At 37.2% G+C, this 12,460-nt stretch overlaps 1 protein-coding gene across 1 annotated transcript in view; it reads right to left on the reverse strand.

Annotated features, from left to right (window-relative positions):
* csmd3b (CUB and Sushi multiple domains 3b) overlaps positions 1-12,460 on the reverse strand; it is a 455,685-nt gene that overhangs the window by 185,743 nt on the left and 257,482 nt on the right. Inside the window, exons 11-12 of the mRNA XM_081376961.1 lie at positions 9,499-9,602; positions 7,326-7,438 (exon numbers count right to left, since the gene is read on the reverse strand). Of these exons, the coding sequence (XP_081233087.1) occupies positions 7,326-7,438; positions 9,499-9,602 (217 nt within the window). The remainder of the gene's footprint in view (positions 1-7,325; positions 7,439-9,498; positions 9,603-12,460) is intronic.

Raw genomic sequence — 12,460 nt, forward strand, 5'->3', positions numbered from 1 at the left:
GGTCTTAACCGTGGCATCCGTATTAATTTTCATTAACCAGGCTGGTCTGACTGCCATTTTGTTCACCAGTAAAAATGCTAATCAGACAGCATGATCTTTTTGGTGCAGCTGATGGCCCAATGAAGTCTTGCTGTTTGAGCAAATGTCAGTTCCTCTCAATATTAAAGTGGAAAATAAATCCATGGACTTAAAGCAAAAGACTCCAATCTGAGGAAGTGAGACAACTGGCACCAAACTGAACTGCAAATGGAGTGAATTCATGAGATGTTCTCCACTCAAGAGTAGTTGACCAGAACAGAATGCCACCAAAACTCGCTGTTCAGCCCAGATAAGCTCCAACACCTGGAGCCTTTAATGGTGGAGTCGGCCATGCAGGACGTACAGAAACCCAGTCTGGGGGGTCACTATCCCTAGATAAGACCTTCCATCTGCATAGAATCGACTCAGTGGGCGGCGGGCTCCTGAAATGGGCTATACATCTTCCCAGACACTTTGCACGGCCATGCACAGTTGAACTATGAACTCTGTTCCGACTAAGGATGCTTGAGGGTTTGCCAAAGGAAGGATGGCGGGAGGGAAAAAAACACCTAAATTTAATTTAAAATCAAATCAAAGTTTGAGAATGTAGGAGGGGGGATTTCTCCTGAGGTATAATGGAGGTCTTTGGCCAATGCTTGATGTATAGCATTAATTTCCGACATGACAGTCTCTTTATGACTACTACAATGCTTTACTCTGTTGGTCAATCGTGTGGGGTGGCTAGGGGAAGGTTAGGCCATATTTACTGCTTTGTATTTATGATGAGGCAAAAAATAGAGTACAAATTGTCTGTAGGAGCTGATGGCGTGTGAATAATTCTGGGCAGCACTAGACTTCGACGTAAGGTCAGCGTGTCAGATGCGAACCCCTACGCTTCTCCCGCGCCGCTTAATGTGATGGGTGTTCTGTGCGCTTGTAAACCTGAGGACCTCGCTGTGAAGATCAGTTGTGTTAACAAGCTATCAAATCAAATACAAAAAGGTTGATTCTGTATATGTAAGCACACACAGCCCACTCAGGGGAAGTTTGGGACCTGTGTTTTTCTTCCTGAAATAGCCAGGGAATCACAGAGTATCAGTGAACTTTGGCATGTAATACATCAAAAAGCATTCTGAGCATTTACCATATAGCAGGACTCATTAAGTCGGCCTTCACATAAAGGCCTATAAATAAATTTAATCTCAAAAACCATTTCTTATTCATTGGAAAATGGCAAGTAATTTATCTCTCCCCTTGTGTATCCCATGGATATTGTTTTATTTCAATAATGCTGACTTTATCTCTCTCAAGAAAGTGCTCATTATCACAAAGTTGAGTTTTACGTGGAGTCTAGACACGAGACGAGGCATTTCTAAAACACGGGTCAAGTACACTCCCAGGCGGATCTCTGGTTTTATTTCGTTGAAGCCTTCAATTAAATTAGGTTTTTAAGCCACAACATCGTTGTTGAAGAGTTCTGGCTAGAGAGAATACAAACAAAATAATTTTTAAAAGGAGGTATGTTAATGAGCGTGGCCATATGCTGGTGCTCTGAAACTGTGTGCCAAAGCAAGCACAGAGCTCAACTGCATACTCAATAATCCAGTCAGTAATGCATAAGCACTGATACTTAAGAGAGACTTCACTTGAGTAGATTGTTATTCTCTGAATTATTTAAACAAAAGCTTAAAAAAGGCCATTTAAAAACACTTGTAATCAGTAATAGCCAGTAGCCGGGCATTCAGTCTACATTCAAATTCATCACTAGTTTCATTCTTCAATGTTATTACAAAGTCAAACTTGCAGTCTTTAAAGAGCACCTTTTTTTAATGTTCAGCTTTCTTTAGTGTGTAATGTTGCTGTTTGAGCATGAAACAAGGTCTGCAAAGTTCCAAAGGGAGTTATTCTCTATTTCAGTGCACACTGTTTCTGAACTCAATAGACCGTTCGCAAAGACCCGCCCCCTTTAGTTGCTGTTGCTATGTCCGACAAGCCACGCCACTCTCATGCCACTCCATGTTCTCACACAGTGAAATATACATCACCGAGCAGAGAGGACAATGACAACGCGCTGACAGACAGGACAGACCAGGTTACTTTTGATATGAAACAAAGTCTCAACTTTTAAATTTGGTCATTTTTTAAAGAAATTTAAACAATAAAATATCGTTTTGTGGCTCTTTAATGTGTCTGACAGATCGCTGTAGAGTCTCAGTTAAAGCTGCTCGATCATCTCTTCCTTCTAGTTAATTTATAGCATCAAATAAACATGAATGAACATAAGAAGGAATGTTTTTTTAACTGCGGAAAGACGTGAGTACACCGTTTTTCAAGTTTAAATCCTCCAACGTTAATCTACTTACTCTCCTGACTGCTTTGTCGGACAAAAATGGTGGCTTCGGCGGATGGCGGATTGGTCAGATCGCCTGTCAATCAAACTCCCTGCAAAGGGTCAATTGTAGGGCTGTCACTTTTGTGAAAAAATCCTGTTCGATTTTTGAAAAGTGTTCATTGAATCAATTGTAAAATCAATTTTCTATGTCTAAAGACATTTCCATTTTTCCGGTCTGAATACCGGCAGAATTCACATTTTCGTAGTAAAAAGAAACACATTAAGTATAATTTGCTGTTATGAGTGTTTGTCAGAGCCTGCAGTTGCTGTGTGACGCACCGGGTGTATCGTGGCGAGATGGACGCGCTCCGAGAGAAGACCGTTAAAATCGATTCCCTATTTTGGTTTTCGAAACTTGTGTTGGTTGGTCCGATCGATTGTGCAATCGATTTTCGAACGTAAAGTGACAGCCCTAGTCAATTGTCTAAGTTTCCTTCTGAGAACGAACATTTAAATAATTCCCACCCAAGGCATACGCAGAATAAAGGGGCGGGGCCTGGTTGAGTTAGTTAGTAGTGTGTTGAAACTGGCGGTTATGGTAAGGGGCGGGACATTTCCCAAACACACTTGAAGCGCCTGACCAATCACAACACACTGGTCTAGCTGACCAATCAGAGCTCATTGTGCTTTTCAGAAGGAGGGGCTTCATAGAGACAGGAACTAAACAGAGCGTTACTGACAAACTGAGAAGAGAGGAGCTGCAATAATAGAGAATATCTGAAAAATGTGTTTTTTAGACATTGAAGCATGAAAACCTATTCTAGTAGAGCTCAAAAACAAAATCAAGACTTTGAAAAAGGTAATAATAGATCCTATTTAAGTTAGCAGTGGAGGTATATGACTATATGAGGTACATATGATTACTATATAAAAAATAAATGTGCTCAAGGAAAATACAGTGAATTTTATTCTTTTGAAACTAAGAATCTTAAGTCAGTCCAAGTAGGATAAAAGCCAGACTTGATTTAATTGAGTCACATTAATTTTGACTCATGCCATAAAGCATATAAATAACAACGAGACTGCAAGAGCTAAGAATAAGGGACCGGTTTGTAGTGTATGTTAATGTGAACCTTTGTGATCAAGTAAATATTTTGTTTTTATGTCATTAAGTTTGTTGCAAGAAATAAGAACATAGTGCACCCTCAGAGGTGAAACATAAAGATATAAATTCATAAACAGAAAATGATAGATGTAGTTTACTAATAAGTGAAATGTAGCCATGAAACTTCAGTCCCCATAAACACAATTAATGACCCATGTAGAATATGCATTCATCACAGACGTCAACATAATGAACTGCATTTGTATTTTAAGTGTACACTCTTAAGCCGATTCACACAGAAGGCAACAGAAACTTCATCGGGTTTTGTCTCTTGGCATCTGTTGGAGCTTGTTTTTGCCGATTGAGCATGCTGAATTTGCGCTTGTTGGGTCATGGAACATCTGAGAACTGTAATCTGGTGATTGTACGCATTGGTCAGCGTCTGTCGGTGTGGTGTGAATTGGCCTTTAGATGAGATAAACTATATTCCCACTGTGCCCTAATTTAAAATACATGCTTGATGTGAATGCACTTGAAAGGAATGGTCATTATTTTTAGCTTATCGAGTGCAACAGTGCCCGTCCTCTTTTTCAGCGGCGTTGGTTCTGGATGGGTTTTTTTTATTCATTCAATCCTTGCATTGGGATTTCAAAAAAGTCTTTGCGTTATAAGTCATTAACCAAGCCAACCAGCTTTGAGGTGAACATTGCAAAATGCAAAGGCAAAAAAGTATTTGAAAATCGGACAAAAATACAAATAATGTGTTTTTTAAAAACATTGGTGAATTTGAATTGGTGGAATTTTGGGAAGTGTAGTTTTTTTTTTAACCACAAATTCTGCTGTTAAACACAATTATTTTAAAACTAAGTTGAAATAAAGCGGGCTGACGGCTTCAACAGAAGTAAATACCATCGAGTACTACAGCCCTGTAGCTCACAGTATGCTATCTTTAAAGATTCATAAGTTATCGTTCAAAATCAATTTCCTTATGGAGAAATTGAATAAGTGTTTTTACTTCTGAAAGCCGATTGTTGCACTCTATTCTTAGCCTATTCTCTCCTTACAGATTTAAATCATGGCTCTAGAAATCATCATTTTAAATATGCCATCAAGTCTGTATCATGTTAAAGTGAACCTTTTGTGTGAAATCTTGACCTGACAGGTACAGTAAATGAACTACAGGGGAACGAGACGATGAAAACCTCAATATGTCTTCCATTGAATGAATGAGTGCTGTGAACCATTAATGTGTTCATTATCTGGATGGATACCTCAAAGGGCTCTTGATTTATATTATATATCAGATATAATACACACATGATGTATCATATGGATGCTACAGTAGAGGGGGTTCTGACCCCGAGGCTTGATCGCCCTGAAGGACATCAAAATAAGATGTTGGGGGAGTCAAAGAAAGTAGTCTACCCGTAATATAAGAATGCGGCATTACATTTACAATAGATTTGTTAGCGAATTCTCTCTTATCATCATAAACAACAAAATGCAGAAAAGATGCAGCATAGACAGTTTCAGATATTATATCGTGAGTTTTTGCGAAAGTGTATAACTCACATTAGACTGAATACATGGACCGCTTCGGTGTTCTTTGATCACTTTCTTAATGTAATAGCTATATTCCCAGTTTGAACAGCCATTTTGTTTTTCATGCTACTGAAATAACCACTATTAAGTCTTTTTTCTAATCCGTAAAAAGCAATAAACCAAATGCATTAATGGCTTTTAGTTTATTTTGTCTGTAGCCAGAATATGATGTGCTTTTTCCCCACCAAATTTTTTCTGTCGACTTAATAATCATCATTTGAATTTCAAGAGCATAATGACTTCATGTTTATAAGCTATTTACCTTATGCAACAGATTCATAACTGGGCACACCTTCTTTGTAGTTTTGATTCTTACATAAACATAAATGCCATGTAAGATGCAGCTTCTGTTCCACCTTTGCAGTGTAAAAATGTCTTTAGTTGATGAATTTTTTATTTTTTTTAATTGGTAACAGTCTGTAGAATTGTGATTGATTAAAGTAACTGGTTAAATTTAGGTATTTGAACAACACAGATACACAGATTTAAGCAGATTTTAATAAGGTAATTATAAAAACTGCCCCCCCCCCCCCCAAAAAAAAATGTTTTTCTCACAATTCATCCTATATGTGTTTAATGAGGTTCAAGTCTTGGTTTTGTACATGCAATCAGACTCATCCTTTATGTATGTCCAAGCCATAGAATTTTTTTTACCCCCTCATGTATGACCATCACGTATTTATGACTGACAGCTCCAATTAGATCTACCTAGAAATTGAAAATTAAGAAACAAAACCACTGTGCTTGTGTGTGGCATATATAGGATGAATTATAATAGGAGAAGAAAAACAGAAAGAGACAAAACTAATACAATCTGTAATATTTTGCCAGTCTCTCCCAGGGATATCATACAGTAATCTTTTTTTTTTTTTTTATCTCTGTGGTCTTGCACTTAAGGGGATTCATTTGGTCTCTCGGTCTCTTTCTCTGTCTACCTCAGTCAGTCTCTCTCATTATACTGAATGGCACACTGTTCATCACCCCGACACTAATTTATTACAAAACCTTGAGGGAGGAGAGATAATCAAAGATATGGGTTTTGTAGGGATTGCTGCTTCTATCAAGTGAATGTAGCTCATGTGTTCGGGATGAAAGTTAGTTGCCGTGCATTCAGCAGAGACCACAGAAGTGATTTGTGGGAACTGCTTCACTTTTATGCACACTGACTACTAAGCATGTATGCTGAATCCTCGCGCAGGAAAGAGTGGACTTGTCCAGGTAAATAATGTCTGGCCTTTTGATGTCTAAACTCTTTTCAGTGGATGTGAAAAACACTTTCTCACTGCAGCAGAAAACAAGGTTGGATGTTTGATTGAATCTGGGATGATGCCAGACAGGTTGTTTGTACAATTTTGGTTTGTCCTGCTTTCCCTTTCTGTTTGTTTGCAAGTGCAAATGTATTTTTTTTTCCATCACTCTGCCACATTTCCTCTATTTAACCTTGACAATAGGATTGCCGCAGTCGCAAACATTTCGCTTGACAATTGCGATGAATGAATAGTTATTTAATCTTACATCGTCGCTGTCAGATGGAAACCTTGCATGTCCAAAACCGCTACTGTATTTAAAAATAACTTCAATTAAATTAAACACTGTGTTGTCAAAGTTGATATATTTTGGCTTCATACATGGTCAGACAACTTGCATGTGTCATTGTATTATCATCATTTAACCAAAATCAAGCAGTTTTTGACCAGCAAATATCAGACATGCGTTTTCCCCATCATTAGAACGGACGCATCTGAGGCATTACGTTTTTATCAACTTACAGGTTATAAAGATTATTTTAGCTAATGTGGGTCATTTGGCCAAAATCTCATGTTATAAAAGATGAAGTGCTTCACACAGGTTATATAAGACAGTATTGACTGTGACTATGACAAATGTTAGACAAAAACACTCTTCTCTGTTCCTCAGATACATAAAACACCAGCCTTTATATCGTGTTTATCTAGAGTAAATAAAATGCTGTACTTACTCAAAAAGACAGTTATTTATTTTTCGTTGCATTGCAAACAAGCAGAGATGCTCCAAAATGTGTGCGGCACTTCATTTATGATAGAGGTGGGTGGAGTTATTAGGTTTGACTGACAGTTTGAGGAGCCAATGGAGTAACGAGGTTTAGTCACAAGCTCTTTTTAATACTTTTCATTGGTTAAATATTTGCAAAACCTACAGACAGACGTAAAGGCTGAGCAAAATGATTTAAGACATTTTTTTTAGACCATTCCCAAAGTGACTATGCATTCTGCACAGCTTTTCAGGTACCTTTGTAGTTGATCTTGAAGCCTATAGATCCCACGCTTTCATCAGACTGGAGGTGAAGCCACATCTGATGGGTCATGCTAACAATGAGATCGGGAACAAAGCTGCCTGTCAGACTGAGGAGAAGAGAGAGATTAGACACACATAAACAAATCAGAAGCACATCGCACTGAGTGTACACTACCAGACAAAAGGTTGAGCACACCTACGCATTCTTTATTGCTATTTTGCATGTTTTAGAATAACAACACGCTCTGTCCAGGTGCGATGCGTATAAGATTCTAGCAACAAGCAATTTGTCTGTCTACACCAGGTGTTACATGACTACGAGACATGACAAAATCAATCAAAACTCACAGCCAATCAGAAGTTTGTGGGCGGAGCCTCTCTGCAATGTCACACGAAACTCACATTAGATGCTTTGGTAACACTTTATAATAACTGCGTGTTATTAATCATTAGTTAAGCATTACTAAACAGTTAATTCATCATTTATAAAGCATTAATAGACATTAATAAGCAGTTCATAGATACAGCTAAAAATGCTTTATTCTTGATTCATAAGCATATCTATAATGTGTGTTTAAAAATTGTATTTTCATACTTTATTAATGATCAATTTATCATTTCTAAATGAAGTATAGCATTTATTTACAAACCAGTTACATTATTTACAAACTAGGTGTTGTTAATTGATTAATAAGATCACTTAGAAAGTGTAAGTAAATGTAGTTGATGCAGGTAGTTATAAAGCATTTAGTAGTGGTCAGTTAACTATTTTGTGAGCTCATCTAGAGGACTAGTTATGCTTTGTAAAGCATTTACAAAGGAGATTTAAAGACTCATTTATCTTCTAAACAGAAAAAGGAAACAAACACAACACTGATACAGAACATAACATATTTAACAGCCTTTAAATCTCCTTTGTAAATGCTTTACAATGCATAAATAGTGCTCACTTTAGATAAGCTCACAAAAATAGTTAACTGACCACTACTAAATGCTTTATAACTATCTGAAATAATCATGAATTACAGTAGAAATACATTTTTGTAAACCATTTATTAACACACTAAGTAACTATTACTATATGTCTGAATAATAAGATGTATGAAGGTACATTTAAATAGTTTAATCATTTACTCACACTTTCTAAGTGATCTTATGAACCACTGAAAACTCCTAAATAACTGGTTTGTAAATAATGCTATACTTCATTTAGAAATGAAAAATTGATCATTAATAAAGTATGAAAATAAAATTATTAAACACATGCTTTTAAACCAAGAATAAAGCATTTATAGCTGTATTTATAAACTGCTTATTAATGTCTATTAATGCTTTATAAATTATGAATTAACTGTTTACTAATGCTTAACTATGATTCATAGCATGCAGTTATAAATTGTTATACATTTTTTTTACTGCGTGTCATCTGGTTAGGACACTGTACCATATATAAAGTTGTCAAAACTAAGAATTAGTTTCCCTATTATTTATAGTAATGTATAATGTATTACAATAATTTCTTTCATGACAAATTGTTGGATTAGTTTTACGATCTCTTTATAAACTTTTTGAAGCGTCAAAGTGGTAGTTGCGTAGCTGTCAATGGAGGGACAGAACTCTCAGATTTCATCAAAAAGATCTTCATTTGTGTCCCGAAGATGAACGAAAGTCTTACGAGTCTGGGTGAGAATTTAATGACAGAATTTTAATTTTTGAATTTTTAATTTGAATTTATTGTTAAGAGTAAAAACCCCTTGAGATGTGACATCTCGTTTTCGAGGGGACCTCAGGAAAACATACTTCACATACATACATACATACATACTAACAAAACAAAGACAAATGCTCTCCATCACACCAAAACCACCCATAACTTCCCAATTCCAACCATTAGATTTTATGTGAACTATCCCTTTAAGACAACTTGAATATGACCAAGGAGGAAAACAAACATTTGATTGGTTTCTGAAGACGTAACATGATTATTTACACTAGTAGGATATTCAAAATTCATTTTAGTTCTTTGTATATCATTACCATCAAGCAACCACTGCCCAGAGGATTGAGACTGGCTGAGAGGAATATTGATTCAGGAACAGAATGTCCTACCTGTGTAAATTATGCATCAGCTTATACCGTCACAGACGACTGTGGATAAGAAACTCACACTTGCAAGATGGTTTTCGGGTCTCCTACTTCCCCTCCGTCACCGATGGTCAGTGTGTCATAGCCCAGTTCTAGGTCAAACTCCTCAAAGTTAATCTGAATCACCTGTCGGCAGAAATGAGGCATAGTGCTTAGTGATGTGTCAAATGAACTGAATTAAACTTTATGGCTCTTGCATAATTGAATCCTGTCAGCTCACTGAAACTCAGAGAGAAGACTGACAAAACTTGCTTTACTGAATTTCGTGGAGAATAAAGAAATTTCACCATTAGCATAAGGTCAGAGTTTCCAGAAAACCTTCGCTCAAGCCTCTACTGAACAAACATCATACATCAATTTGTTTTATACATAATATGTGTTTTTATATACACTAAAAGCACCAGTCGTTATTTTCTATAGTGCTCAAGAGAAGAATGTAGGCTAATCATAACGCAACTAGTCAAGGTTATTATTATCATCAGGGCCGTTTCTAGGCATAGGCAAACTAGGCGGTCGCCTAGTAACATAAAGCTGAAACAAAACATCTAGCGTTATATTTTGCCAACAAACTAAAATCGAAATCGTGATATGGCTTTGTGACTTTATAAAACAGCACAAGACTTTAATTAAGTATCCTAAATAGGCATTCTGTTTGTGCTGTGTGATTTAAAGAGAAATACACACTTTGCCCACGCGATCAGCATGGTGATCTGGTGTTTTCTCCACAATAAAAGCTCAAGGGTTTATTTCTTGCAAGTGAAGACATTAGGACAAAATTTTCCTATACTATCGTGTAATGTGAAATATGCTTTTTTGAAATATTAATTTTCATTTATACAGTACATTTATAGGCTATATGGATTTTATGTCATACTTACATATATAACTCATAAAAACCAGTGATAATGTAATGTAGACTGAGACTCTACATCATAACTAAAAAGATGTTTGAGCCCTCTTTAATGTCCAGGTACAAGTCAATGGTTTTTCTTTGTTCAATGTGCACAGTTCATAGGTTGAAGCCGGCTGAAGCTCTTAATTTTTGAGCTCTCAAAGTGCACCAGATTGATGCATTTAACCTCAAAATGTACAAAAATAGGAATAGGAATCTCGCCTAGAGTGCCAAAAAGGCTAGAAACTAGAAACGGCCCTGATCATAGGCCTACTATGCTCTCAGCAACTATTGACATTCACTATGTTTCCATCACCCTGTTTTCATTTTAAAGTATCACATCAGAAACGGGAGATGAAAACTGCAAATAAAAAAAAAAGTTATAAAAGTTAAAGTGGGAGATGAAAACGCATTTGCCGAATAAATTCTGACGAAGCGCACATGAAACCCACGTGACTGATAGGCTGTTTCCTCAGGATGGGAATTCCGACTTTTTTAGGGAACTGAGCCGGATCATTTGGCCCAGCTCAGTAACAAGAGTATACTTTTTGAGTGCTGCTTGTTGCAATATTAATATGATCTTTGCGCCACACTGCTCGACCACACGCACTCCATGCAGTGAATGAATATTATGTTAATGTGTATAGCCTGTATGTATACGCACATACACATTAAAATAACATTGTCACCACATGCTAGTGATACCAGCTAGTGACCATTTGACATGTGGCTGAGCAGTGAAGCGAAAGGATAATCATATTATTCTGTCTTGTATTTTATAAAGGAAAACGGCTCTCAGACGGGAGCCGACTCTCACCGTTCACTTAAAGGAGTCGAGCGACACATCACGACTGTTAACGCTGATGGGGGTTTCATTTACTGTTGGTTACTAGGTTACCAAACCACCTGATGGAAACTCACCTAATTTGCATTTTTAGTTGCTGTTGCAAACTTGGAAAATATTCACTTCACATTTGGATGGAAACCCAGCTGGTTTTTACATTTATTGCCCGCCTTTTTTACTTTCTCAGTCCTGTGGGAAACTGACGCTTATGAACGAAAGAAATCCATATGTAAAAGTCAGACTAATTATACCCATTACACAATCACAGCACAATCAACTGATTCATTCAAAATGTAGTTATTTCAAAGACTAGACCATCTCTTGGATAATTGGGAGTTCAGAAAGGGGGATTGAGGCTTTAACAGGGAAACAGGGATTAGAGGTGTGGAAAGAGCCACAGGCATTTGGAGAGGCCTGAACTTTATTATCAATCAGCCCATTGACAGCTACTGGGTGGAATTAGTTGCCATGGCGATGGGCTTTAGCAGGTATGGATGTATGAGAGCTATTTAGGAGTGATGATTGATGCTCAGATGGCATCTCGGCACAGATAATACAGTTGTTTTTTCCATGTAACTGAATACAGAATACTCCAGAGTCCCTGTCTCACTAAAGGTCACCACATAACAAATTCAGCTCTGGCACGGCAGAGATGCGGGATTGAGCAGTTGGGAATGAGACGTCATTGAGGCTGATCTTGGATCCGTCTCTTCTCTGGATTTGTAATATTAAAAGAATCCGTAAATCTGATCTCAGATCAGGCCCACAAGGTATTCAGCGACTTGCTCTGTCTGCCTGCGGTTGTCATGGCGATTGGAGTCGTAAGCTAATGCTTTTGTTGGAGGGTGAGGTGCCGAGTGAGTATTGAATTGCAAAGAAATAAGGTAATAGAGCAGAATTATGCCTTTACAATGGAGCAGAGAGGCCAGTGAAAATGCTTTTACCGATATACAGACAGGTCTTTTTCATTAAAAATGAAATTGCGCCATTGTGACGGGTGTTCAGACCAGAATCAATGTTGGGAAAATAAATCTGTTTTGGCCTGATGCAATTCAAACAAGTGTAAGAAGCCCAGCCCCAGACATTCACAAAACACCGAACCGACATATCAACACAAGCACACATGCATATACACACTAAAATGGGCATTCAATTAAAAACAGTATAAATAATAATATAATATAATAGTAAGCATCTATGCAGTTTGTATGTTTTCTGGGAATTGGACCCACAACCATTGTTAAATTT

The sequence above is a fragment of the Scardinius erythrophthalmus genome (genome assembly GCF_964197995.2).
Source record: "Scardinius erythrophthalmus genome assembly, chromosome: 10".
In the NCBI taxonomy this organism is placed as follows: domain Eukaryota; kingdom Metazoa; phylum Chordata; class Actinopteri; order Cypriniformes; family Leuciscidae; genus Scardinius; species Scardinius erythrophthalmus.